A 26,439-nucleotide genomic window follows, 5' to 3' on the forward strand; every position below is an offset into this window, starting at 1 on the left:
TCCCCTACATGTTTCGCCCAACCTGGGCTACCTCAGGGGAAGGGATAACTTATCCGCAGTACAGTCTACAATTATATCAAAAATATAGAATCAAGCATAATTGCAACCAATTCCAGTCATTGTTATACATAAAGCTTTTTTAACTGTTCAGAAAAATGTGTATGAGCCCCCAGCTTACCATCAAAAACATGCTGCCGAAACCATTCAAGAACATACAGATGCATCTACATTAACATTGTGGCCAAGGCATCCATGCAATTGCAGAGGACATAAAGAAAGTAAAAAATCCATCTAAATATAAATGTATGTCCATCAACATACATACAACACGCAAGAATCTATCATGATCTAATAGCTATACAGATTACTTATAACAAAAAAGAGAAGGATCATCAATGTCAAAACTTTGCCACTAGGGGTCAGCAATAGCCTTCACTCCTCATAGATCCATACTAAAAAAGTAAGGGCCAAAAACTTCTAAGAAATGGAAACTCCCATTAGTAGACATGTGGGTCTGTATCACAACTTTGATCTAGGAATGATTAAGTTTATGGCTTTGGAACATATCCCACCACATGTACGAGGAGGTAATATTGACCAAAAACTTCTAGAACTTGAGACACGATGGACATATAAACTTGATGCTACTCATTATCCAGGCCTGAATGAGTCTTTAAGTTTTAAACAATTTTTATAATCCACCATTCTGCCCTGGAGCATCCCCACATATCTTTGCAGCCATACAATAGGATGTTTATTATTTCTTTTTGTTTTTCACTTCTATAATTAAGGTTTCTGCTTATGTAGATATGGATATATTATTTCATGACTGTTCCATAACTTTGATCTTGAGTAATTGTAATAATTAAGAGTGATGGCTCCCCTAGCTTGCCTGCCAATTTATATATGTACAGTTTTTAGACCAAAAATTATCTATTGGGCCCTATGTAGGCGTTATCAGGTGCAATTGTACGAACGCCCAGGGTGAGGTTTCCGGGAATCTTCCGAGACCTGCGCCTCAGTATGTTGTGCCTGCAAATTCAAGCCCCTGTTTTTCTGTATTGTGTTTGTGAGGTTCATATATCTCTTGGCAATATTGACAGTATGTGCATAAAATTATATTTGGTCATTGTATGTTTAGACGTCGCTGTCTGATTTCCTTGAGAGAGTGTTGTGCCCCTTTTACCCATTATTATCACAGGTCTGCGACTAAAAAGTTGTTTGATTATTTTCATCTAATTTCCATGTATTTTGGTGTGCTGAAAACAAATAAAATATTGAAAAAACTCCTAGATGTCATGATTTGCCACAAAATGCAAAATGGTCTTCAAATGTATCAAATTTTTTCAATTTTTGGTATTTTTTTTATATTATGGGTTTTTAACCAAATTTAAAGTCCAAATTACTATTAATTAAGTCACACAAGTGCATTTAGGATATAAAATGCCAAAAAAACCTTAAAGGGGTTGTCCGAGTTATGTAAAAAAAAAAATAGCACTGTAAATCTGATGGTCAGCAATATATACATAAGCTAAGCAAGTTTTAGGGAAAACAAATTCTATTTCCTCATTTCCCTAGTTCTCTTCTGGCCCTTTGGTATTTGCAGGTAAACATTCTCTGCCCTCCCCCCCCCCCCCCCCCCCTGCAAAGGGGGTGAATACAAGTGCTGCTCTGAGTGACATGTCTGACTACTGGGATACTCAGCAGCATGCTGTATGTGTAACCCTCAGCCCTGAGTCTGTGCTTCTAATGGTAGAAGGGGTTAATCTTTCCTGAAGAATCTAGTGGGTGGGATACCAAATACCCTTGTTTTCTGTGTCTATGGGACAGTCGAGACCGACAAAATCACTGGACCAAGAAGAGTTGGCAGCCGAGGGTGCTAACAGGCGGTGAAAAAATGTCCTCCGAGAAACTTTGGTACCTTCCCATAAAGTTCTTCTACCACCTCTCCACATAAAATTGGGATTGATGAAGCAATTCGTAAAATTACTTCCAAGAGATGGAGAATGCTTCAAATACTTGGTCACCAAGTTTCCAGGCCTGTCGGAGGCAAAATTGAAGGAAGGTGTGTTCGTCAGACCAAACATTAGAAGGCTTATAGTTGATCAAGAGTTTGTCAATACCATGACTGATCCTCACAAAGAAGGGTGGATTGCATTTAAAGAAGTCGTACAGAAATTTTTAGGCAATAACAAAGATCCTCACTACAAAAAGATCGTCTGATGAATGCTGAAAGCATTTCAAGCTTTAGGTTGCCTGATGAGTTTGAAAGTGCATTTCCTCCAGTCCCACCTTGACTACTTTCCTGAAAATTTGGGAGCTGTGCGTGAGGAACAAGGTGAACAATTCCACCAAGACATTGAAGAGATGGAAAGGAGATACCAGGGAAAATGGAGCATTACAATGATGGCAGACTACTGTTGGATGCTTCAGAGAGATATTCCAGATGCTACTCACAAGCGTAAATGCACCAAGAGGAGCCTCACAGGGAAGAAGAATCTTGTTTAGTGTGTGTAGGTGAGCTCATTTCAGTTCAAAAAAGGATTTTTCATGAAAAAATTGTAATAAAACTAATTTTATAAGTCTATTTCCATTTATTTTGAGGCATTGCCTTATTTAACGTAGTTACCTAAATTGTCAGGAAACGTGATGTCCTATGACAAAATGGAGGTCATTTTCGGATTCAGCGCAGAAAAAAACATAAAGATTACTTGGAATAACCAAAACCGCTCTTGAGAAAAATTTTTTTGCAGACCTGTGTTATTTTTCTTTTAGTGTACTATTACTTTCTACCACTAGATGGCGGCTGTAGTATTTTGTTAGTACTCTTGCATTGGTATTCATTTCCTTGATCATCAGTGGCACTATTGTGAATTCTATTGCTTCAGGAGCTGGGTATCACTTGAGGCAGTAGATTGTGGCCCATTACTCGTAAATAGTTTTCTATGGCTTTTGCCACGTGATAGATTCTCCTTACGAAATCTAATTACATTGCAATCTTTAAAAATGTTAGCTGTACTTCTTAAGACCATCTAAGCTCTTTCTGCACTTTTTCATTCTACGCTCCTGTGATCCGTTTTCAGCTGACAGCGAGCTGAAGCTCCAGGCTGGGGAAAGATCCCTACTTTAAAGTCGGGATCCACCCCAGAATTTGGAGTGGTACCTGCCTCAGCCTCTCAGCGATCTGCTGAGAGCCTGAGCCACCCGCTCCCTCCCCCTCCACAGCCCAGTGCTCCTGTGAGCATGGAGGGTGGGCAGAGCAGACAGCAGTGACTGACAGTCACCACTCTCTGCTGACAGCGGCAGTGAAAACTCATCAATCAGCGGTCATGTGAGCTCTGAGTTCTCACACTTTGCGTCGGTGGGGGACAGATGCACCATCACACTTCTCTCTTAAATATTCAGTTGAGCGACTGTTCCCTCACCTACCTTTTTCATTAAGAAGCCTGCCTTCACACCAGGTTTGGAAGACCCACATGCTTTTAACCATTTCAATACCGGGCACTTTTACCCCCTTCCTGCCCAGGCCATTTTTCAGGTTTCAGCTCTCACACTTTGACAATTGCGCGGTCATACAACATTGTACCCAAACTAAAATTTTATCATTTTCTTCACACAACTAGAGCTTTCTTTTGGTGGTTTTTAATCACCGCTTGGATTTTTTTTTTTTGCTAAATTAACAAAAAAAGACCGAAAATGTTGAAAAAAAAAAAAACACGTTTTTCTTTGTTTCTGTTATAAAAGTTTGCAAATAAATAATTGTTGTTCATAAATTTAGGCCGAGATGTATTCTGCTACATGTCTTTGGTGAAAATAACCCAAATTAGGATGTATTTTTTAGTTTGTAGGAAAGTTATAGAGTTCACAAACTATGGTATAGATCTGAAAATTGATCAGTCCTGAAGTACTGATGGCCAATCTAATTTCTTGAGGTCCAAGAATGTCAGAACAGTACAGATATCCTCCAAATGACCACTTTTTGCAAAGTAGTCTGACGTACTTCATAAGAGGCATGGCGAGTTTTTTGAAGTTGTATTTTTTTTTTTGTCATAAATTTTCAGAAAATTAAAAAATGTTAAATTTTCACTTTTTTTTTTTTACATACTGTCACCAGTGCAGTACAGCGTCATCATATAACTGGCATGGCGGTGATCAGGGACACTGACCGTATGAAAAAAAATATATCTTTTTTTATTTTTAATTTATTACATTTTTTTCTTAAGATTTTTTTCATATTTCACTATGACCAAAGTAGTACAATGTTACCATAGTAACATTGTACTGCTTTGGGGAAGTGATCAGTATTTTATTTTCTTCTTTACACAATTTGCTTATAGCAAAGAATTACTTTGCTATAAGCAAGCATTTACCTGAATGACATCGATTCATTCAGGGATTTTTTTTTTTTTGTGCTTAGCTGTGATTTGGCCCAGCTTGTGCATGTGATTGCTGTGACCATTCACAGCTAGGCACACTAGTATACAATGGATGGCATGAATGAAGCCATCCATTGTATACAACTGTCATGTGACCTGCTGTGATTGGTCACAGCAGGTCACATGGTACTGTCATCGGGGCCGGTACTCAAATCTGTCATCGGCCGTGTCCGAGGTACACGGCCGGTGACAGATTGCGCCGCTGCACGGCTCTGCAGGTGCGCAAACTGCGCATGCCCGGAAGGACGCTATATGCCGTCCACCCGGAACGCTGAGGGATTTTGCCGGCCGCCAATCAGCCATCGGCCGGGCGGCAAATGGTTAAGCACTGAAGTAAATTGGTACGTACTGATATATGCTGTCTGTTGTCGTCAAATGGATTCAAATTGTTTCAAACATTGCAGATAGATCATGAATGACCTGAAACAAATATCTTCCGCTTTTTACAAGTAAAGCACTTTGTATCCACAATTCTTGCCCCTACCAAAGGAGTGAGCCAGATGCCCTTTGAACACTGCTGTTTCAATCATCTACACTTCCCAGGCTTGATCTCCTTGCAGTACCCTTTGCTTTTTGCAGGCTCCTTGCTGCCCCATCATGCATATATGAATAAGTGGGAATCAGATCTTATTATCACACTGAACCCAGAACAATGGAAAAAAGTCTGGAACACTACCAGTTCATGCTCCAAAAATGTTTTGCTCTTGAAACAAATTATAAGGTACTTTATTGCCGGTATCTAATTTCATAATCTTTATGGACTTAAGTCTATGATATGCTGAAAACTCTGTTTGACATTGCTTTCCCAGCAGTCCCTGCTGAAGCACTGCTTGTTTTAAAACTTTCCAAATAGTAATTTAAATCGCATTTATTTACAGTGTCTAAAATTATAGCACAAGCCTGACGGACTCTTTCTTCCTAGCAGCAGTGAATTGCAAGGTACATCGCATGTTCGCTAAAAAGAAACTAACCATTAAACTTACTGATACAATGTGTAAGTTTCATAAAACATGGGACCCATGGGCTTTAAACTACTTGCCACCTGATTTTGGCTGAGGCCTTTTGGGCCTCTGGGAAGGATGGTTTTTCTTTTGCGACGGAGTTGTCTTGTTTATGGATTCCAAGATGCTTCCTCATACCTCCTTTTTATCATTTATCTTTCCCTCCTATCCCATTTTCACCTCTTTTCTTTTGACTGTACTGTATATTTTTGTTTTAATGTTAGAGGTATATGGGATTCCCTGGAACATACTATACTTTGTATTCAGCTTCTTATGGATATCCTTAGATTGAATAATGACTTTGTATGATGGATCACAATAATGTGCACATGCGAAATGTCTGACTCTGCACATTTGTATTCATTGTCTTTATTGCAAAAAACAAAAAATGATTGAACTAGAGAGCTGCTATAAACCGATCACAAAAGTTTCTGTATTTGGATTTATATGAAAAAAACTAAACTATAAGAATAGTCCGCTTTCAAACTTGGTAATTCTTAATTTCATATACACAGTCTGGCACGGTCACCAGCTATTTGCAGCTGTGTAGTCACATTTGTTTTGTCCTCCATTTGTAGAGTCCTTACCTACAGTATAGAACAGAACCGCAAAATGTTGACTGTGTTCAGCAGAAAATTAAAATATCATGTACTTTTTGTGGTGATTGTTTTGTGTACTTAAGGTGACTAAAAAGCATTTAATTTTTTTTTTCATATCCTCCACTTAGGGCTTGCAGTTTATATCCAAGCTTATAGCTGAAAGGCAAATCTCTGTACAGCAAAAAACAGTCTACAAAGATGGAACTATTGTTGTCCAGGTTTTGCATGATAACCTTGATGTTGGAGAGGAGGTGGCAAGAAAGGGTTTTGCTGAGAAATGCAAGGTGTTGAGCTCTCAAAGTAACTCCTGGGAAACACGTGAGGTTCCTGCAAACAATGAGAAAAGCCACTTTTCATGGCCTGTCAAAGTTGTAGAAAGACTTCCTATGCGTGAACCAAAGTCCTCTCCGTTCGTCAACAGAAGAGAATTCCCTGGACAGAAAGTTTCTGATCAGCAGGGAATCAGTGGAAGAAATAATATACAAGTGGCAAGGTAATGCAACATTTTCTGCTGTTGACTTTGCTCATAGTTTGTATTACAACAGTTTTAATTATTAGCAATTTTGTTTCAGATTTTCTTCTGAATTAAATGGCCTGAAAAGTGACCAGAGGTGTTTGGATGAAAATAAGCTGCTGAAGGATGAAAATAAGCAACTGAGGGATGAAAAGGAGAGCTTGCTGCAGAAGCTGAGAAAGCTAGAAATGCATTTGCAGGAGATGCATCTTGATATGAAGGTATCATTCAACCTAATTCAGGGGTCTCCAGACTTTACAAAGGGCCAGATTACTGTACTTCAGGGATCTGGGATGTGGCCAGTGGGAGTAGAAAATGCCTTGGTGGGAGCAATGTACAGGCTTGGTTGTCAGTGGGAGTAAGAAAATGACATACCACCTATGGTCAGTGGGAGGAGGAATAGTGTTTCATCATTCCCAATGATGCCAATTGTTGGAATCAGTGGGAGATATAGTGCCCCATACTCAGTGTCAGTGGGAGTAATAGTGCCACATTGTTGGTGTAAGTGAAAGAAATGGTGCCTCATCGTGTGTGTCAGTGGCAGGAATAGTGACCCTCTGTTGTGTCGGGAATTAAAAGTGCCTTGTATCAGAAGGAGGAATACTGCGCCAAGGGCCGGATAAAGGCAAACAAAGGGAGGCATCTAGCCCACAGGCTGCAGTTTGGAGACCACTGCACTAATGTATTAACCTCCCTGGCGGTATGATTATTTCAGATTTTTGGTGCTGAAAGCGGTACCATTATTTTGCACGGAAATATGTAGTTTTTTTTATTGTAGGCTGTAATTTTTAGGAATAACTCACTGAAATCTGCCCGAACAAGAGTCTATTAAACATCCCGGGTATGATAAAATTTGAAACCCGAAATCATAAATTATAATTTAATAAATAATCATAAAAAATAATGTAATACATTTAATTTAATAATATAATCAAACCAAAAACACTGAAATTTGAAATAGAGCGCCAAGTTCATACATTGCTGAGCAAAGTCGCAAAATTGTTTTCAGTGTCTGATGACGAATTTCCCCACGAATCATCACTCAATTCTGCAAGTGGTTCTAATTTACTATCGCTGTTCTCTAGCTGATCTAAACCCGCTTTTGACCTAAAGGGATGCTTTTTGGACGCCATGGACGTTTCTCAGTTTCCAGGCAGAAAGAACAGACAAAATGCAGGCAGGGCACAGGACAAAGCACTAGGGACAATATGTATGTGAAATGGGTTGAAACAGCAATGTTTTACTATGAAAAATTTGTTTTGAAAAAAATGAAATTTTTTTAAATTTTCAAATTTCCCACCTCCGGCGGCGCCCGTACGTCCCGACGTCACAGGGACCGGAACACAGAAGCCAGATGCCGGCATCGGCCGGAGGAGATGGCTGGGGACGCTGCAGGGGACACATCGCGGGAGCGAAGGACAAGGTAAGCTCTGCAGGGACTCCCTATGCAGCGCCGCATGGTAAGCCCGAGTGTAGCTCGGGGTTACCGCTTTTGGCACTGACATTTTACCCTGAGCTACACTCGGGAATACCACTAGGGAGGTTAATGTTATGTAGGCTTATTGTATTTGGCTTTATGTATAATTAGTGCTTGCACATTTGACTTTAAAACACGACCACACAGATTTGTGTTTCTACTAGAAATTTAAGGTGTGCAAGGCCCTAGGATTTTTTTTAATTTTTATAAAGTTATGCTTGGGCATTCAAGGTTAGGTAAGCGGTTAGCGTTTAATATAAAGATAAGGTTAAAGTAATTTGTTTTAAATGTTTTTTTGCATAGAGCAGCCACAACCTTCCTCTTCTGGGGTCCCCCGCTGGCACTCCTGGTTCCTTTTTCCCTGCCAAGTGCAAGCAAACTGCTTACTATGGGGGCACTCATGCATGCTCTCTCCTGAGCCCAGCTCTGTGTGTCCATAAGACACACACACACAGTGGGGCTCGGCACCACCCCTCGCTCCCTCCTCACTGGCTATTATTGACAGCAGCAGGAGCCAATGGCTCTCGCTGCTGTGTCTCAACAAATGAGAGAGACCTGGGAGAGCCTCTGTTTTTGTGCACATCGCTGGATTGAGATCGGTTAAGTTTAGGGGGGCAGCTGGCAAGGGAAGCTGCATGTATACAATTTTTTGCCCTCTTGTATAGAATACAGGAAGGTGAAAAAATTTCTGCCTTTAGAACCACTTTAAAGGAAGACTATAATGGTTTTTGTTTTCTTTTAACATGTATAAACACTGTTCTACAAATATATGATCTTAGCAGTAGTTAAAAATAACCATGGATTTCCAAAACTAGAAGTGTTGTCTAAAGAGGTAATTCTTCAGTTTGCTGCCTGCATTAAGTCTCATATGGGGAGATTTACTAAAACTGGTGCAAACAGAATCTGGTGCAGCTGTGCATAGTAAACAATGAGCTTTTAACGTCAGCTTGTTCATTTAAGCTTTGATAGTAAAACCTAGAAGCTGATTGTTTACCATGCACAGCTGCACCAGATTCTTTGTGCACTAGTTTTAGTAAATCCCCCCATTTTGTTTGATTGAAAGCTCAAACTGACCTGTCTGATAAAGCATTTTTGTGTAAAATTTAGCCTAAGCTATTGAGGTTTGTAAAGAGACTTATCTTAATCATACAGTACACAGGCTGGAAATTCACAGTCCCTGGGTTATAGACTAGACTTCAGGTGATTGGACACTGGCAAACACTTTTTGGATATGCCCCCAGGCATACCTCTATAACCCTACCCAACTTTGAGACCTCAGCATTTTGCTACGGTCAGGTTAATCAGGAAAGGTTCTTTGCATGTTAACACCACTAGCTCTATCCAGATTCTTTAGACCTTCAACTGGTTGGGTAAGCAACCTCCAAAAATCTGCTTTCCAGACTTCTCCTCAGCTAGAATACTCAGGCCTTATTGTAAATATTGCCCAGGCAAAGTCTTTTCCTTCTGGCGAACAAACCTGCCTCTCTAAGATCCTATTCACAGACCTTAAGTTTAAAAAGACCTTCCTCTGTGAGATTCTTCATGAGGGTCCTTGGCCTTAATGATAGCCCAAGGCTGTTCATTTCACTCAGTTCCAATCAAGGTCTCCTCAGCACAACGTTCTGTTGTCCTGGGACCAACACTCCCTGTCTGGATCTTCTTATGCTTTTCTCAAGTCAAGCAAGGAACTCGTTAACTTGGGATTTCCAATCCAGCCATGAAAATATGGAAGTCGTTTCTTCCATGCTGAAGGAAGGCGATAGCAGATTCCAGCCCCACAGGCTTGGGGGAAGTGTTTTAATCTCATAGTTCCTGGAACCTTGTCCTTAAAAGAAGCAAAGCTCTCCATAAACATTCTGGAGCTCAGATCAATAAAAGTAGCTCTGCTACCCTGGCATAAATCATCAAAGGGTTCCAGGAGACAAGCAGCCTAGATGGACACATGTCTGTTTCTCTTCAGGATGGAGAACCACTGGCCAGCAATCTTTGCTGTTCACATTTTGGGAGTAGACACTTGACACGTGGATTTTCTCAGCTCTCACTGTCTAGACCAGGGGATTAGTGGCTTCATCCCAACATTTTAAAACTCTTATGTTTGGCTGTACAGGTTCGACAGGTTACTCCTGTTTGTGGCCAGGACCAAGTATCTTCTAGCACTGGTATTAGAAGATTTGTGGCGATTCCCTAGACTCCATTCGGGTTAATATGCCTTTCTTCCAGAGCAGATCGGAAAATAATAGAGAAAAAAATGGTGATTCTAACTTCACTGACTTAGAAGTACCTGGTACACAGACAAACGTACATTTTTGGAAGATGATCCCTTGCCTCTTCCATTTAGACTGCTTCTCAGTCTTTGGCTTTAAAGTGTTAAAACACTTTAACCCAGGACCCTACATTCACTATGTCTGGTCTCCCACAGTACACAGAGCATGAAAATACAATTATTGTTAGCAAATATAAACTGCTTAATACCTTTTGTCATTAGCAGTTAGAGCAGTCTTGTGACTTCTATCAATATCCGGCAGGGCACATATTAAAGCATGTAGGAGGAGTTTTCATTCTGTTCTAGGAGGATGCAGAAACTCTGACCTCTGTCTGGACAGTGCTGTTTGGCCCTGTGCTGATCACATGCACTTTCCCAAGATAAAAAAACTCTCTAGCAATACACACCAAACTGAGCATGTGCAGGTTAACTCCACAAGATATGGCTTATCAGGAGATAAGAGGGGGACACTGGAAGAAGGGGAGGATCAGAGAAGTCAGGATCAAACAATGTTTTTACACAATGCAGAGGATTAACCCTTTAAGTTCCACAGTGAGTGCAGCAAGCAAGCTTTACTGCATATACAGACTGATTTTACTGTTGTGGGTTTAGTAACACTTTAACAGTATGGTTGTTTAAAACTGAGGTTTGAGGGCTGGGAGTACCTCTTACCCTGTCATTCTCACCTTACTCAGAGCCAGAAAAGCTACTTCATAAAAGATATACGACCATACTTGGAAATCCTATTTAACCTGGTCTTCAGCCTCAGATTTTATTCTGTGCCTCACCTTCCCAGAGTTGGCCTCAAGTATCCTCAAAATGTTACTAAAGCCTGATTTATTTTTTTTTTTTTTTAGTTAAAATAACAAACCTGTTATACTCACCTGCTCTATGCAATGGCATTGCACAGAACGGCCCTGATCCTCCTCCTCTTGGGTTCTCTGCCAGTGATCTTTTCTTCTCTATTTGTCCCCATAGCAAATGGCTGCTATGGGGGCACGTGATGTCCACATGCTCCCGAGCTGAGCTCCATAGATGCACACAGCGGGACTTAGCCTTGTCCCCTATTCCTCCTCACTGAATTTTGACGGCAGCATGCGCCAATGGCTCCTGCTGCTGCTTGTGTCCTGTATCAAGAGAAAGAAAGGAGAGAAAAAATGCAGCCATGCATATTACTAGATCTAATCTCCCCACCCTTCCCCTTCACACAGAGAAGGAGGACATGGAAATAACAGACATTTTTTACTTTAGTGCATAGAATGCATTAAGGTAAAAAAAAACATTTTTAGCTTTAGTATCACTTTAAGGGTCAGGTTTTGACCTTCATCCTTTTCCAGAAGCCTCTTGCTTCACTATCCCTTGTCAGAACTTTTTATTCAAGGCGTCTCACAGAACTTACTACCATTACAGTAATTTTTCCTTCCTTGTGACCTCAGTTTGGTTCTCTTAGCCTTTGCAAAAACTACCCTTTGACCCCATTTGGGAACTCCCCTTGGATAATCTCTGCTCTTTAAAGTGGCCTTTTTCAATGGCTATCATGTCTGTCAGATGTGTTTTTTGAGTTAGCGGGTTAATATGCAAAGAACCTTTTCTGATTCTTGTGTCCAATACCCTTTCTGCTGAACGTGGTCTCAGCCTTCCACCTTAACAAGGTGGTGTACCCTGTGGTGGTTTCTGTAATAATTTATTCTAAATACGTAGGACGGTGTCCTCTCCCTTAAACAAAATATTGCTGTGCCTCCAGACGTTAAAACACGGTTATTTAATAAATCAATAATTTGGACACCTTAATAAGCTGATCACCACTTAATAATTTACCTTGAATTCTTTTACCAATATGATTTCGTAACATATACACAAAATTTGCCTTTTTGATAAGTAAATTTATTTATATACAAAATGTATATATATTAATACAAATGCAAAATACTGGTGGTGATAAATATATTCTTACACACAAAGATATAATATGTTAATATCTATATGGAATCATACAATATATGATTTTCAAATAAAAGAAAACACAATTTTGGGAGGTTAGTAGCAACCTATAGTGCTTAAGATATTATTTCTCATTTCTCGTGTCCATAGGGAAATAAGAAAATATCTCTGATAATTAGCACCACACAACACTACAAATTAGTTAATATGCAGTATATAACCTCAATACCAATATTCAAACAGTTATAGTTATTAATAATTGGGGACCATAATACATTCCTAACCACACAATAAAATGTTATAAATCATAGAAAGTTTGAAATGTCAAAGAAAATTACAATATTCTAGCACAGTCTCACCACTCCCAGAATCTTGATTTTGAGGGCTCCCCAGTGGGATGCAGTTGTGAAAAGAAGTATTTCTGGGCAGTCAGGCACCAGAATTTAACTGAGCATCAGCGTCTCTGGTGGAAATCTTTTCCTTCAAAATGGCAGCTGGAAGTTCTCAGCAAAATGGCCGCAGGTAGCAAGTGAGGTATAGTGCAGTATATAGTAGCAACAGGGTAGATAAGTAGTTTAGAAGTTGTAGCAGTCTTAGAAGTTGTAAGAAATAGTCTGTGGAAGATTTTAAGTTGTCAGAAGATTGTAAGATTGCAGAAGATTGTCAAGTTGTAGAAAAATGGATTGTTAAGTTGATGGATTGTTTCAGAAAAATGGATTATCCTTTACTTTGAGATGTCTGGCCTTTTATACCATATAAGTCCTTTGTTTTGAGGGACCTCCCAACAGACTTGTTGATGGGACGGTTGAACAGTTTGCGTACCTAGAGATGTTCCTAACCTGTCCACTGGGGACAGTCAGGTATTACAAATGAATTGGTGGTCTTAATGATGATTCACTCTTTTATATAAACAGTATGTCTTTGTGGATCAAATATATGTCCTATTCAAGTATAGATGATTTCACTACTAACCCTTGGATAAGAACCATAGAAAGATGTGAATACATTTGGTTTCTCATTTTTCTGATATATGAACTGTATTGGAATGGTTGATTTCCTTTGGAAATATAGAAATTACCCAATTCACAAACCATCTTATATTTTTCATCACTTCAAACTTCAGTTGAGTGGGATGCAATACCCAACCTTATTGAATAGATTTTGGTGTATAGAAATATACCCTTGATAATATTTCCATTGATATAAACCACATTTTTCTTTGTATCTTAAATGACCCAGGTTTCACCTTGTGCTGAATGCACATTTCAAGGAAATGTGATGGAGAACCTCTAGTTACTTGCCCTATTGTGTGAGAATTAGAGTACACATCCAGTTGGAGTTTAGTGAGATGTTCTGCTCACTATAATTGAGTTTCCTGCAACTGAAGTATCTCCTGGCTTCCCATAGACAATGGTGCTTGTTTGGTAATCACACGCTTTCCAAGGTTTTGTGAGAGATAAGACGATAAGGATTTCTGTCTCACCATTGTCCCTTTTGCTACCTTGTGTATGCTCACCTGCAGACTTTCAAATAGTGGTGTTTAATCCTATTGTCTTTTAACAAGTCTCTTCCACTCGCGTGTGGTAACTTCTTGGAAGGTCACTTGAAATTAACTGAGGATGTTAACCCATGACAGTCAGCTTTTGAGATGTTCTTTGGGGTACTATAATTTTTCTTAAATAATCCAAAAGTCATCACAACCCTGTCTGGCCTTATAGCTAGACTAATATCTTGGTGTTGGACTTTAAGGAACTCAGGAAGACTGTAGCCTTCGGTGGTTATGCAGCCACCTACAGGATGATTTGAAAGTTGCAAACAGCAGGCCAGCCCAGGATAACCCCTCCTAATAGCAGCTTTCCTAAGTTTATTTTTTCCCAGAAGGATGGACATCTTTTCCTTAGCTCTCCTAAGAAAAGACTAAAGCTGGCCATACACAGACCGACTGATTCATCAGGGACTAGTTGATTTTTGATACATGCATAGGCGGGGTAGATTTACAGAAGCTGATCTACTAATTGCCTTCTGTTCAGCTGCCTTGACGGATCTGACTCGATCATCGCCGCCAGCTATAGCCTCTCCACTGTCAGAAAACAATAGCTCAGAGGGGAGGATTCCCCACTTTGAATGTGTGGATGGGAGAATAGAATGTTTTTTTTTTTTTTTTTGTTCAACCCAGTGGTTGAATGAAAAAAATTACTGATCTATGGACAGCCTTGCTAGCACTTTTATTTCTTCAACATTTATTTTCAAGACATCACATGCAGAGCTGATCTCTGTGATAGCAGGTATCCAGTGATTCCTCTGCCTGGCATTGGAGAGCCATGACCAAACCCTAATGTACTGGATGTTTTGAGGCCAGCTGAAAGTGACCTTCAGAGCACTCTTAGGTCCAGAACCTCTGGCATTGCGCTTGTCCTGTCACTGAATACTCACTGAGTCAGTCAGCTGATCAGTCTGAGCACTAGTAGCTACCTTGTCGCTTAAATCACTTGGTGCTCTTAAAATCCCCACTTCCCTTTGGTTCCTTCTGTAGAAAGGGTACAGTCAGGTCCATAAATATTGGGACATCTACACAATTCTAACATTTTTGGCTCTATACATCACCATTATTATCTGCTCTTATTCAGCCAAATGCTTCAGAACTCATTGGACGCCGCTTCACAGTGCAGATGGACAATGACCCAAAGCATACTGCAAAAGCAACCAAAGAGTTTTTTAAGGGTAAGAAGTGGAATGTTATGCAATGGCCAAGTCAATCACCTGACCTGAATCCGATTAAGCATGCATTTCACTTGCTGAAGACAAAACTGAAGGGAAAATGCCCCAAGAACAAGCAGGAACTGAAGACAGTTGCAGTAGAGGCCTGGCAGAGCATCACCAGGGATGAAACCCAGCGTCTGGTGATGTCTATGCGTTCCAGACTTCAGGCTGTAATTGACTGCAAAGGATTTGCAACCAAGTATTAAAAAGTGAAAGTTTGATTTATGATTATTATTCTGTCCCATTACTTTTGGTCCCTTAACAAGTGGGAGGCACATATGCAAACTATTGTAATTCCTACACCGTTCCCCTGATTTGGATGTAAATACCCTCAAATTAAAGCTGACAGTCTGCAGTTAAAGCACATCTTGTTCGTTTCATTTCAAATCTATTGTGGTGGTGTATAGAGCCAAAAATGTTAGAATTGTGTCGATATCCCAATATTTATGGACCTGACTGTACTTCAGCTTGCACGTGGCATGACGCTGCACACAGCTTCTGTAAAGCTAAAAACAACTTTTTGTACCAGCACCATTTTAGACATTCCACCCAGCTCTTCTTTTGTCCTCATGCATTTTGCCCTCTTCTGGGCAATGAAGCTTCATCCTATACATGCTGGCCAGAGAGCAGAGTACTGAAAATGCAGGATAAAGAAAAGGTATTTCTATTGTAATTGTGTATCTAAAGGGGGCACACCAGGTGCAGTGTGAAATCTTCCAGAATGAGGGTATATAGACTTCTTTAGATAAATTTGAAGGCTGCAAAGGATTTACTGGTAGAACAGATGATGAAATGGGTCTCCCAGAAAGGTAATTATTTTAAACCCCTAAAAGTGTAGTAAGCCAGCATAGGAGCCAACACTTTAATTTTGTGAACATCAGGAACAATAGCAAGGACAGAAAAAGTACAGCAATCTAGAAGTGCAGATCATCCTGTGCAAAAAGGAGAAAATAATGGTACAGAGCACAGATTGGAATGTTGAGATGGGCATCCCAAATATTAAACATTGCCATGAATTTTCCATGTTCCAGTGAATCTATCCCTAATCTGAGAGACTCCATTCATAAGGTCCTGCTGCAAATTAAATGACCAAGTTTCCTGAGGACCAAGATGGGACACAGTTCTTTTCTTGTTCTTGAGGAGCCATGAAGTTCCTAGACAAGAGAATTAATAGAATTAAACAGTAAAAAAATTAACGTGACAATGCAACATTTAAAGAAAATAACAATCCTGGCAACGAAGTCCAGATGATCTCTCTCATTAAGGCATTGGCAAACTAAAGAAGAACTCCTCCTCCCCCATCTGAGGAAAGCTCTTGCCATTGCTGCCTGTTGTGCAATGCACAGGCTTTGCTCTAAGTGCAAGAAAAGCCAATCTATATAATGAGCTAACTGCAAAAAACATTCTATGTGTGTGCCCATGAAACCCATTAAGGAAGGAGAATCTGGTATTGGGGGATGGGCACCTTGTCAAGGCAGGAACTCATTCGCTGAGGATGAGGAACAATACTTTGATCAAAGACAGCTGAAATAATAATAGGGTCAGTCCGTGAAGCGGTATCAAAACTTGTACCCTGCTGTCTCTACGCCGTGTTTGCATGCATTTTTCTCAAATGACCTTCTTTCGCCTAAAGTAGGATATTGTCTTTCCACCTCCTATTCGCTGTGTTCCTTTTTTTTGTGAAAAAGGGGGATATTTAAAAAATTATTTTTTAATTTGCTGTTTAATTTTCTGCTTGATTTAGAGGACACAGACCCTACCATTATCTAGAGTTTAGTTAGCATATGTCTGATTCTTTTTCTGTCCGCTTTATAATGGTCTTACCTTCAAGTACTGGTAGTCTTGGTTCATTGTGTGGGAGTTATAGCCTTTTCATGTAACCCTTCTGCTAGTTGCAGGTATTAGTACCTAAAGCAATATTAAAACCAAAACTGTAATATATTGAAGCTTACCAATCACTAAATATGGTGGCTGCATTAGTTTTTTTAGTCTTCTTTTTTTTTTTTTTTAATTTCACCTGGTGATCCGGCCAGTAACACTTCCTGTATTGGCGTGCCTACACTCTGGATGATGGAGCAACAGATATATCTTTTGGAAAGCAGCATTGTCAGTCTATGGGGGAGGGTACTGTTAGATGTACTAGCAAATTTAAATACACTAACAAATTGAAGTTAACTTTCAGCTAACACCTTTTAAGCAGTTACAGCAACAGTTTTTCCTTTTTGGGATAAAGGTTTTACAGCAATTAATAAAAGCTGATCATTGTAAGCACCCCTGTCAGTGTGAAATGGTTTGTCTCAACTCTCTGTTACATCTGCAGAACAGCTTGTTCATTTGTAAAACATACTGGCTGGATCAGCAGGTGAAAATAAGAGCGCCTAAAAGAACACTAATGCTGCCTTCCCATCTAACAACTGGTAAGCTGTAATATAATAAAAACCCAATTCAAAAAAAGTTGAGATTCTGTGTAAAATCTACATAAAATCAGAATGCGATGGTATGCAATCTTATACATTTGTATATTATTCAGAAAAACCTGTATTATAGAAAATAGAATACTTATCAAATTGTTAAACTGAGAAAATGTACAATTTTAAGAAAACAAATTGACAGCAACGAGTGTCAGAAAAAGTGGGATAGGGCAACAAAAAGCTGGCAAAAAGTGAGACTAACAAGGAAGAACTGTAAGAACATTTTGCAACTATAAGGTTTATTGGCAAAAGGTCATTTAACATGATTGGGTATAAAAAGGGCATCTTAGAGCTTCAGAGTGTCTCAGAAGTAAAGATGGGCAGAGATTCACATATCTGTAAAAAGCTGCGTCCAAAAATTGTCGAACAGTATTCCTCAACCTATAATTGGAAAGACTTTAAATACATTCTCATCTGCAATACGTAATAACAAAATTCCGAGAATGTTGAGAAAGCAGATGCAAGGGACAAGGTCGAAATGCCATATTGGATGCCTGTTATTTTTGAGCCCTCAGATGGCACTGCATTAAAAACAGGCATGATTCTGTGATGGACATCACTGCATGTGCTCAGCAATACTACCAGAAATCACTGTCTGTGAACACAGTTCACCATGCCTTCCAAAAATGCAAGTTAAAGCTCTTCCATGCAAAGAAGTCATATCTGAAAGTGGAAAACTGTTTTGTAGTCCGATGAATCGAAATTAGACATTCTTTTTTTTTTTTTTAGAGGGACCTTCTGGCTTGTTATCAGCGCTCAGTCCAAAAGCTTGCATCTCTGATAGTATGGGGGTGCATTATTCCATATGGAATCGTAAACCTGCACATCTGGAAAAGCATAAAGTCTGAAAGCTTTATCCAGGTTTTAGAGCAGAATATGGTCAGGCAAGAATGGGAACAACATTCCTCTCCCAAAACTCCAACAACTGGTCTACTCAGTTCCCATAAGTTTTCAGTGTTGGTAAAAGAAGAGGGAATGTTGCACTGTGGTAAATATGGCCCCGCCCCAATGTTATTTTGAAATTTGTCAATTTTTATACTCTTAGTTTTTAGAGCCTTTCACATATTGGTGAACATCTGTCCATCTATACTTGTGAGATGCTCTGATTCTCTAAATTGCCTCTTTTATGCCCAGTCATGTTACTGACCTGTTGCCAGTAAAACTAATTCGTTGCAAAATGTTCTTCTAGCACTACCGTGTTAGTACCACTTACTTTGATAGCTTTTGGTTGCTTTGTTCCATCTTTGAGACAGGTTACGGCCATCAGTTTCAAAATTACTTTTATTTTTCCTTTCCTTAAACTGGTAAATTTTCTCAGTTTTCTGTTGTGAATAGAATATGGGTTTATGAGATTTGCAGATCATCTCAACTGTTTTTATGTAGATTTTACACAGCGTCCCATCTTTTTTGGAATTGAGGTTGATTTACTTTCGGGTTTAATGTGACTTTAACTAATGTGTCCCTCATTGACCTAATTAAGAAAAAAGTTTTTATTTGTATGTATAAATATTGTAGCACTCATTCATTTATTTTTACCTGTTTAATTTTTTTGTTCCTTAAAGAAAGAAAGAACGTTATCTGAGAAAACAATTCATGGGCTTGAATTAACCTTGAAGACTGCAGCAGGAAGCAGATTAAAAGTTTTAACAACCAAGATTAATGTATTGAGAACTCTTAGGTGAGATTTTTTTTTTTAATTGTAATGTATACATCTAAGTGAATGCATGGAAATCATTTTTATAATACATCCATACTGTGATGTTTGCACATAGGTAGGTTAAATGCTGTGCGTGAGCAGAACTTAACTGTATCTGAAAATTGAAACTGAAAACTGTTTAATTCATTTTTAATATCCAAAGCCAATTTACCAATCCATCCATTTCTCCATGCTTCGTGGGTGCTATGTGTAAACACCCCTAATCCGCTACCTAATCTAGTTTAAGGTGGGTGGCAATACTGCGGTTCAACCACGCACTTTTGAGCCCCTTCCCACAACCACAAGTCTAAATGAGGCCTTACTTTTTTTTGGTATCGAATGGTGGGCAGGAAGATGTGATTGAAGCAATCTCCTGTGTGTCTTGCTGCAGCCACTGACAGTCGGCGGGAGGGAGAGGAGGAGAAGTGGCTTTCAGCGGCTTCAGGTAGACGCACAGGAGACCACCCCCTCCTGTCCACCATCTAATTCTTCGTGCTTCCCCCCTTATCTGTAGTGTTGCAGTCGAGACACATGGCACCACTCTGCTCTTCTCTCCACTGCCTGTCACATGGAGTGCAGAGCAGTGCTGTCATTTTCCCTCAATTCATGCTCAGAGCTGTGTGAAAAACTGCAGACACACTGCATAATTCTACTCAGCTCTGCACCTCACATCACATCTGTGTTTTGGTGTGAAAAGACACATCGAAAACAATAGTTTTTTTGCATATAAACACAGGTCTCTGCAGATGGTGTGAAGAGCCCTCACACTGCTCTCCATTCTGAATCATGGGAAAGCCATTGAACCCTGGGAGGGACCGGAGCATTGCACCACTCACTCTTTAAAAGTGATCGGCGGCTATACAGCCTCCGTTTTCACTTTGAAGTTGGGAGATGGCTGAACAAACCAAGCACAGTCGCAAGCTGATGGCTGCTACTGCAGCCATCAGCTTCACAGTTCACTCTGTGGACGTGTGTAGTACATTCAAGGAGCTGAAGTGTGTTCCCTATGTGATGAAAAAAAGTTAAAAAAAAAAAAAAAACGTAAAAAAAAAGTTACACCCAAGCACACAAATTTCTCCCCGCGAATATTTTAAGGCTTCCACATACATACACATACGAACATAAATGCAGGCGTTGGGCTGCCTACACATGATTGTAATACATGTTTCATATTACACTTCACTGCACACGCTGGCGTGAGAGCAATAATTCTAGTAACAGAACGCCTATGTAACGCTAAATTGATGACCTGCAGGAACTTTTAAAGCTTTGCCTATGGAAAATATAGGTTACCAAAGTTTGTCACCATTTCATGGGCTCACAAAACTTTAAGGTTTGACGTGTTTGGTATGTATTTGCTCGCCGCAGCCCTTTTATGTTACCAAAAATTGGGTAAATTTTTGTGTTTGTGTGCCCTGAAATTAACTTTAGTGTATTTGCAGAAATGTTGTTTCCTAGATTTTTGCGCTAATATCATGTAATATAAAAAGATGGAACTAAAATGATTTTGTTTTCTAGAGTGTTTGCTTTCAGAAAATATATTGTAGTGCCCCCATAGGTAGCCAGGGGGAGCTAGTTGATAATTTTTAGATAGAAAAGCTGTGCAGCAGCCTGGGGATTTTAGTCAGCTGGATCCAATTTGAGTCAGGGCTGGGAGGCTCTGCAGGTCAGTTCATTGATACCTTCCTCATCTCTTGAATTTCGGAGAATATTTTAGAAGCAGTGGGCAGCGGTGAGGAGGGGCTGATCTGCATACTTAAAGGATCCTGACCAGTCCCCAGGCAGGAGGCATGGCATGGGGTCAGGACTGCCCTTAAGAATGACTAAGCCTACTCAGCAGCTGGAGAGTTTGGGTGGAAGATGTGAGAGTTGGAGCTGGAGCATGGAGCCTGTGAGGAGTCCCAGGGTAGGGTCTACCTGCAGGAGAGTTGCTGACAGCAGGAAAGCTGAACCTAGACGGCCCCCTGAGAAAGGGCCATGTGTGGAGCTAAGGAAGGAGCTGGCCCTGCAGAAGGCCTGCATGCAGCTATTGACCTGCACCTTACAGAGGAAGAACAATTGAGTACTTCTACACCCCCTGGATAAGAATCGGGGAGAGGGCATTTGGGTGGGAAACCTGACTAGCCCCAGCTGGACTGTGCTTTTTAAGAGTCAGTTTATAGATCCCCTTGTCCAGGGATTTATACACCAGGAGAGGCTGGATAGCTCTCCAAGAGAACCTTTCTGAGCACTTGCATATATTTCAAGTAAGTTGTCCTCCGTTAGTTCCTTGGACATCCCATGTATCCCTCATCCTTATCCAAGTTCATCCGCTAATAAAATCCCAAAAACAAGTTGAAGGACTGTCTATGGAGTGCAAGGCTGGAAGGAAATTTGTGTAGGACTATAGAGGAACCCAAAAATTCAGCAAACCTAAGGGGGTAGTGCTATAATATACAATGTGTTTTGGGGGGTTTTATGAAATCTTCAGGGCTAAAAATTTTTTTTCAATGAATACAAAAACTGCGCTGGCAGCTAAAGGGTTAAAAAGCTCCCTTTATCCTCGGAGTCCCACTCTGCAACCAGTTATTGCTTCAATCTTTTTTTGGCAGACTAGCTAATTGGACTAGGGCAATTATGAAGCAGCAGGATCCTGTCTTCCAGAATGAAACCCTGCCAGAGCACTTATAGACACTGCCTTCTGCCTTACTCTTTTGTGTTGATGCCCTAGAACAGTGGTCTCCCATGGGCCGGTTGCAGCCCTTTTGCTTTGCTTTATCCAGCCCTTGGTGCAGTATTCCTTCTGCTGATACAAGGCACAATTCCTTCCACTGACACCAACAACAGGGCCACTGTTTTACTAACGCCAACGGTGGGGCCCTGCGCCTCCCACTGACGCCAACGGTGGGGCCCTGCGCCTCCCACTGACGCCAACGGTGGGGCCCTGCGCCTCCCACTGACGCCAACGGTGGGGCCCTGCGCCTCCCACTGACGCCAACGGTGGGGCCCTGCGCCTCCCACTGACGCCAACGGTGGGGCCCTGCGCCTCCCACTGACGCCAACGGTGGGGCCCTGCGCCTCCCACTGACGCCAACGGTGGGGCCCTGCGCCTCCCACTGACGCCAACGGTGGGGCCCTGCGCCTCCCACTGACGCCAACGGTGGGGCCCTGCGCCTCCCACTGACGCCAACGGTGGGGCCCTGCGCCTCCCACTGACGCCAACGGTGCTTCTCCCTGGATGTGGATTCTATATGTTCCCATATGCGGTGGTCTGGCCCTTTAAATTCTGGTTTCGGCAAATTGAAACCCTGCTCCGCCTACACACGTGTTGTCACATCACGTGACTTCCACAGTAGGTCCTACTGCAGGTCCCGCAAAGCAAACAACCATTAACAATAACACACAGTATCATTATAACAGTAACTCAATAAAACTTTTTAATTTTCAGAACAATAACCTTTCCTTTGGTTCTAGGGTCTCTCTAAAGATGTTAGATAGTCAGGAAACTATCACATTTTGAAACCCTTCTTCTGCAGAATTGTGTTGACCCCTATATTGTACTGTACCCTAGACTAATAGTTCACTGCAGTCTGATAGCAACGGAATTAGTCTTTGATGCAGAGGCCAGGTTGGTCAGGACAGGAGGGTGTTGCCCCATATTTTGCGTTTAACACAGACATGACATCTGTTTTGGGGTGTTATGCAGATGTTTTGGGGCGCATACGCATCTGTAAATTTCTGGGATAGGTAATTTATGAGGGGCCAAATTTTGTGGAGCCGATCATGATCTGGTTGCCCCAGGGACACTGAAATGCATAAAACGGAGTATTATCTCTCATCTTTTCCTGACCATTGCAGCAAAGAACACGGGCATATGATGAATCGGGTCTGTGGACCAATATGACCACAATTCATTTTTTTTAACCACTTCCACGCCGCACTATAGCAGAAATATTGCTACAGGGCGGCACTGGTGCACAAAATCAAATGTGTATATATATGTGACTTTGCAGCTCGGGGTAGGAGGCACATGCCTCGGCTGTCAGTCACCAGGTCCCGGCCGGTGATCACCGAATATTACCAACGGGGGAGAGACCTGTGTAGAAACAACACAGATCTCTCCCCTGTCAGCTCCTGCACACTGCTTTGTATGGCTCCGCATAGCAGAGCCATACAAAGCAGTGTGCTTACAGTGTAAAGCAACACAGTGAAACAGCACACAGTTAACCCTTTGAATCACCCCATATGTTAACCCCTTCCAGCCCAGTGCTATTAGTATAGTGTCAGTGCTTTTTATAAGCACTGATTACTGTATTGGTGTCACTGGGGATGTCAGTGACACCAAGTCAGTTGCCCCCAGTGTCACTGGTCGTCGCGATTACTGGTAAAAACAAAAAAAAAAATCTAGTATCTATACTGCTATTTTTAAATGCTATAACTTTCACGTAAACCAATTTACACGTATTGGGATTTTTTTTTAGCAAAGACGTAGCAGAATACATTTTGGCCTAAATTTATGACGAAATTTGATTTTTAAATTTTTTTTTTGTACTGGACATATTTAATAGCAAAAATCAAAAATATTGTGTTTTTCCCTCAAAATTGTCGGTTTTTTTATGTTCATAGCCTGAAAAATAAAAACCGCAGAGGTGATCAAATACCACCAAAAGAAAGCTCTATTTGTGGGGGAAAAAAGGATGTAAATTTAATTTGGGTGCAGCGTTGCATGACCGCACAATTGTCAATTAAATTAACGCAGAGCCATATCGCAACAAATGGCCTGGTCAGGAAGGGGGGTAAATCCTCTGGAGGGCAAGTGGCTAATGCCCATGTTAAGGGTTAGGCATCCAAAAATTTTATATTCAGGAACCAAGATAGGTTTCAACTCAAATGGTCTGACAGGGTAGGAATTTGGGAGGCGGGGATGTACTGTAGGCATAAACATTACTTTGGTACCCAATCAAGTTGTAGAGGTCTTCAGTGAAAAACTGCTACAAAAAAAAAGGGGTCAAGGGGTGTTAAGTTGGCTGTTTCCGCTTGAAGATGCTGCTGAATCGGGGGGGCAGCCATTTAGGGTTTGCAAGCAGTTTTGAAAGGCTACTATGGGCTCTACGGCCCTGTGCTCGAGTTCGTGGTGGTTGTGGTTGCTTTATGCTACTAGTGCTAGCCACCTCATCAGCTTGTACTGCACTGCTGGTGCTCACAACTTCACCATGAAATACTGCAATGCTGGTGTCTAAAAGGCTAGGATGTACTACACTGCTGGTGCTTGCCAGATAACCAGCATGCAATGCTGGTACTTGTGCCCTGCTACATCTGAACATAATTATGTGTTTTTAGCACTTCAGCAATGTGGGGTTGGGTATGCTTGATTTTAGCAGGTACCTCTTCACCATCGTTCCAGCTAGCTGTCATGTTGATGATGCTTTCCACAGGTTCATATTCTGAGCCTGATTCTGACAGGCTTCCCCTTCGCTCTCATCTGTCATACTTGGAATCCTGTACGCCTCCTCATTAATATACCTCTTTTTGGACATTTGTGGGCACTCCCTTCACAGGCACCTTGTGGCGACTATAACAAAAAGAGCTCCTGGTTAGCAATCAGGGTGGCTTGCACGGTAGAAATTATTATTATTATACAGGATTTATATAGCGCCAACAGTTTGCTCAGCACTTTACAATATAATGGGAGACAATACAGCAACAATGCTAGCAGAGATCAGGCCTGAACTTGTTAACACTGTGGTTTTATGGACAATGTATCAGAGGTGGCAGTGATCATAAAAACTATACTGACTGCACTCTTTAGAGATGGGGGGGGGGGGGGGGGGGGGTGTCAGGGCTGATCACTAACGCTGCATTTTTGGGTCACTAGTAGTTCTAACCATGACCAGGAAACTGATCCGGACACACACTATACTAGTAATGGCAGTGATTGGTGACTTCGTGTGGCAGGAAATCAGGAACTGGCGCCAACTGACATTGGCTAGGAGGGACACTGACCCTATCTGACGTCACTAATGACACTAATATACTGTAGTGATCAGCGATTATACTATACACTCACTGTACTAATGACTCTGGATGGGTGGCAGGGGTGATCAGGAGGGCAGTCAAGGGGTTAACTGTCTGCCACTTTTACTCAGAGTGGCTACTTGATCTCAGCTCTGAATGGTTAAGTGTGAGCAGGGAGAAGAACCAGCCAGATCTGGGTTTACTAACACTAATCAGCAGGTTCACAGCCATGAACATCGGCTGTGAGCCTTTTGACAAACTTGTGGCTTGTCCAACCACAACACTTCGCTTAGCTGGTTTCTCTGTGACTGAAGTCACCAATTTGCAGTGTCACAAGGTACAATATCAATGACGGCATATATATAGTTTCTGGGAAAAAGTCATCTGATAAGCATAAGTGCTGTCAATGTGGTCAACTGACAGAAAGACAAAAGGACATTGCGCAGAATTGTGACCCGCAATAAGAAAATAACTGCTGCAAAAGTTACTGCAGAGCTCAATCTCAGTCTTCCAAAGCCCATGTCCACGAAGGGAACTCCATAAGTAAAACATTTACTGGCCAGCTGCAATTGCCAAACCACTAGTGATCGATATTAATGCTCAAAAGAGGAGAGGGGTGCAGCACCCATAAATCATGGAGATCAATCAGTGGAAGACTGGGAATAGTGTGAAGCTCGCTTCATCAGGCCATATTACAAACACCTGACTTGTTTACGCGTTGCGAACACCATCCCAAGCTTATGACCAGGACTGTCTTTTGCCAACTGTAAAGCATGGTGGCGGCGCAATCATGCTTTGGGCAGCCATATTGGGGTAATCTGCAGGTCCCGTCACCACCTTGAAAGGTAGAGTCACTACAAGCGAATATGTACAAATTTTGATCAACCATGTGCACCCCATAGTGCAGGCATTGTTTTCCAAAGACAACACCATTTACCAAGACGATAATGCTCAAATTCACAAATCGTGCTTTGATGAACATGCAGACGAAGTCTCGCACTTTCCTTGGGTGCAGCAGTCATCAGATCTCAATATTCTAGAGCCTCTATGGTCAGTTTTGGAGAGAGAGGTTAGGGCTCGTTTTTCGCCTTTAGCATTCACTGCGAGAACTGAAATGATTTTTGCACGAAGATTGGTATCTGATTCCATTATCCACCATCTATGACTTGTATTTGTCAATTCCCTGGAGAATTCAGACTATCTTGGATACCAAAGGCAGTCCAACATCATATTAGATAACAATCTTGTTCTTTTACCTGTTTCTGTATTCTTCCAACCCCTTTATGT

The 26,439-nt window shown here is 41.1% G+C and overlaps 1 protein-coding gene across 1 annotated transcript in view; it reads left to right on the forward strand.

Moving 5' to 3' along the window:
- Positions 1–26,439, forward strand: part of STK31 (serine/threonine kinase 31) — a 267,629-nt gene that overhangs the window by 45,732 nt on the left and 195,458 nt on the right. The window contains exons 6-8 of the mRNA XM_089673219.1: positions 6,165–6,529; positions 6,609–6,771; positions 19,025–19,140. Coding sequence (XP_089529345.1) covers positions 6,165–6,529; positions 6,609–6,771; positions 19,025–19,140 — 644 coding nt within the window. The remainder of the gene's footprint in view (positions 1–6,164; positions 6,530–6,608; positions 6,772–19,024; positions 19,141–26,439) is intronic.

Source organism: Staurois parvus, unplaced genomic scaffold (genome assembly GCF_062004578.1).
Source record: "Staurois parvus isolate SC_StPar_1 unplaced genomic scaffold, SC_StPar_1.0 ptg000136l, whole genome shotgun sequence".
Classification (NCBI taxonomy): Eukaryota; Metazoa; Chordata; class Amphibia; order Anura; family Ranidae; genus Staurois; species Staurois parvus.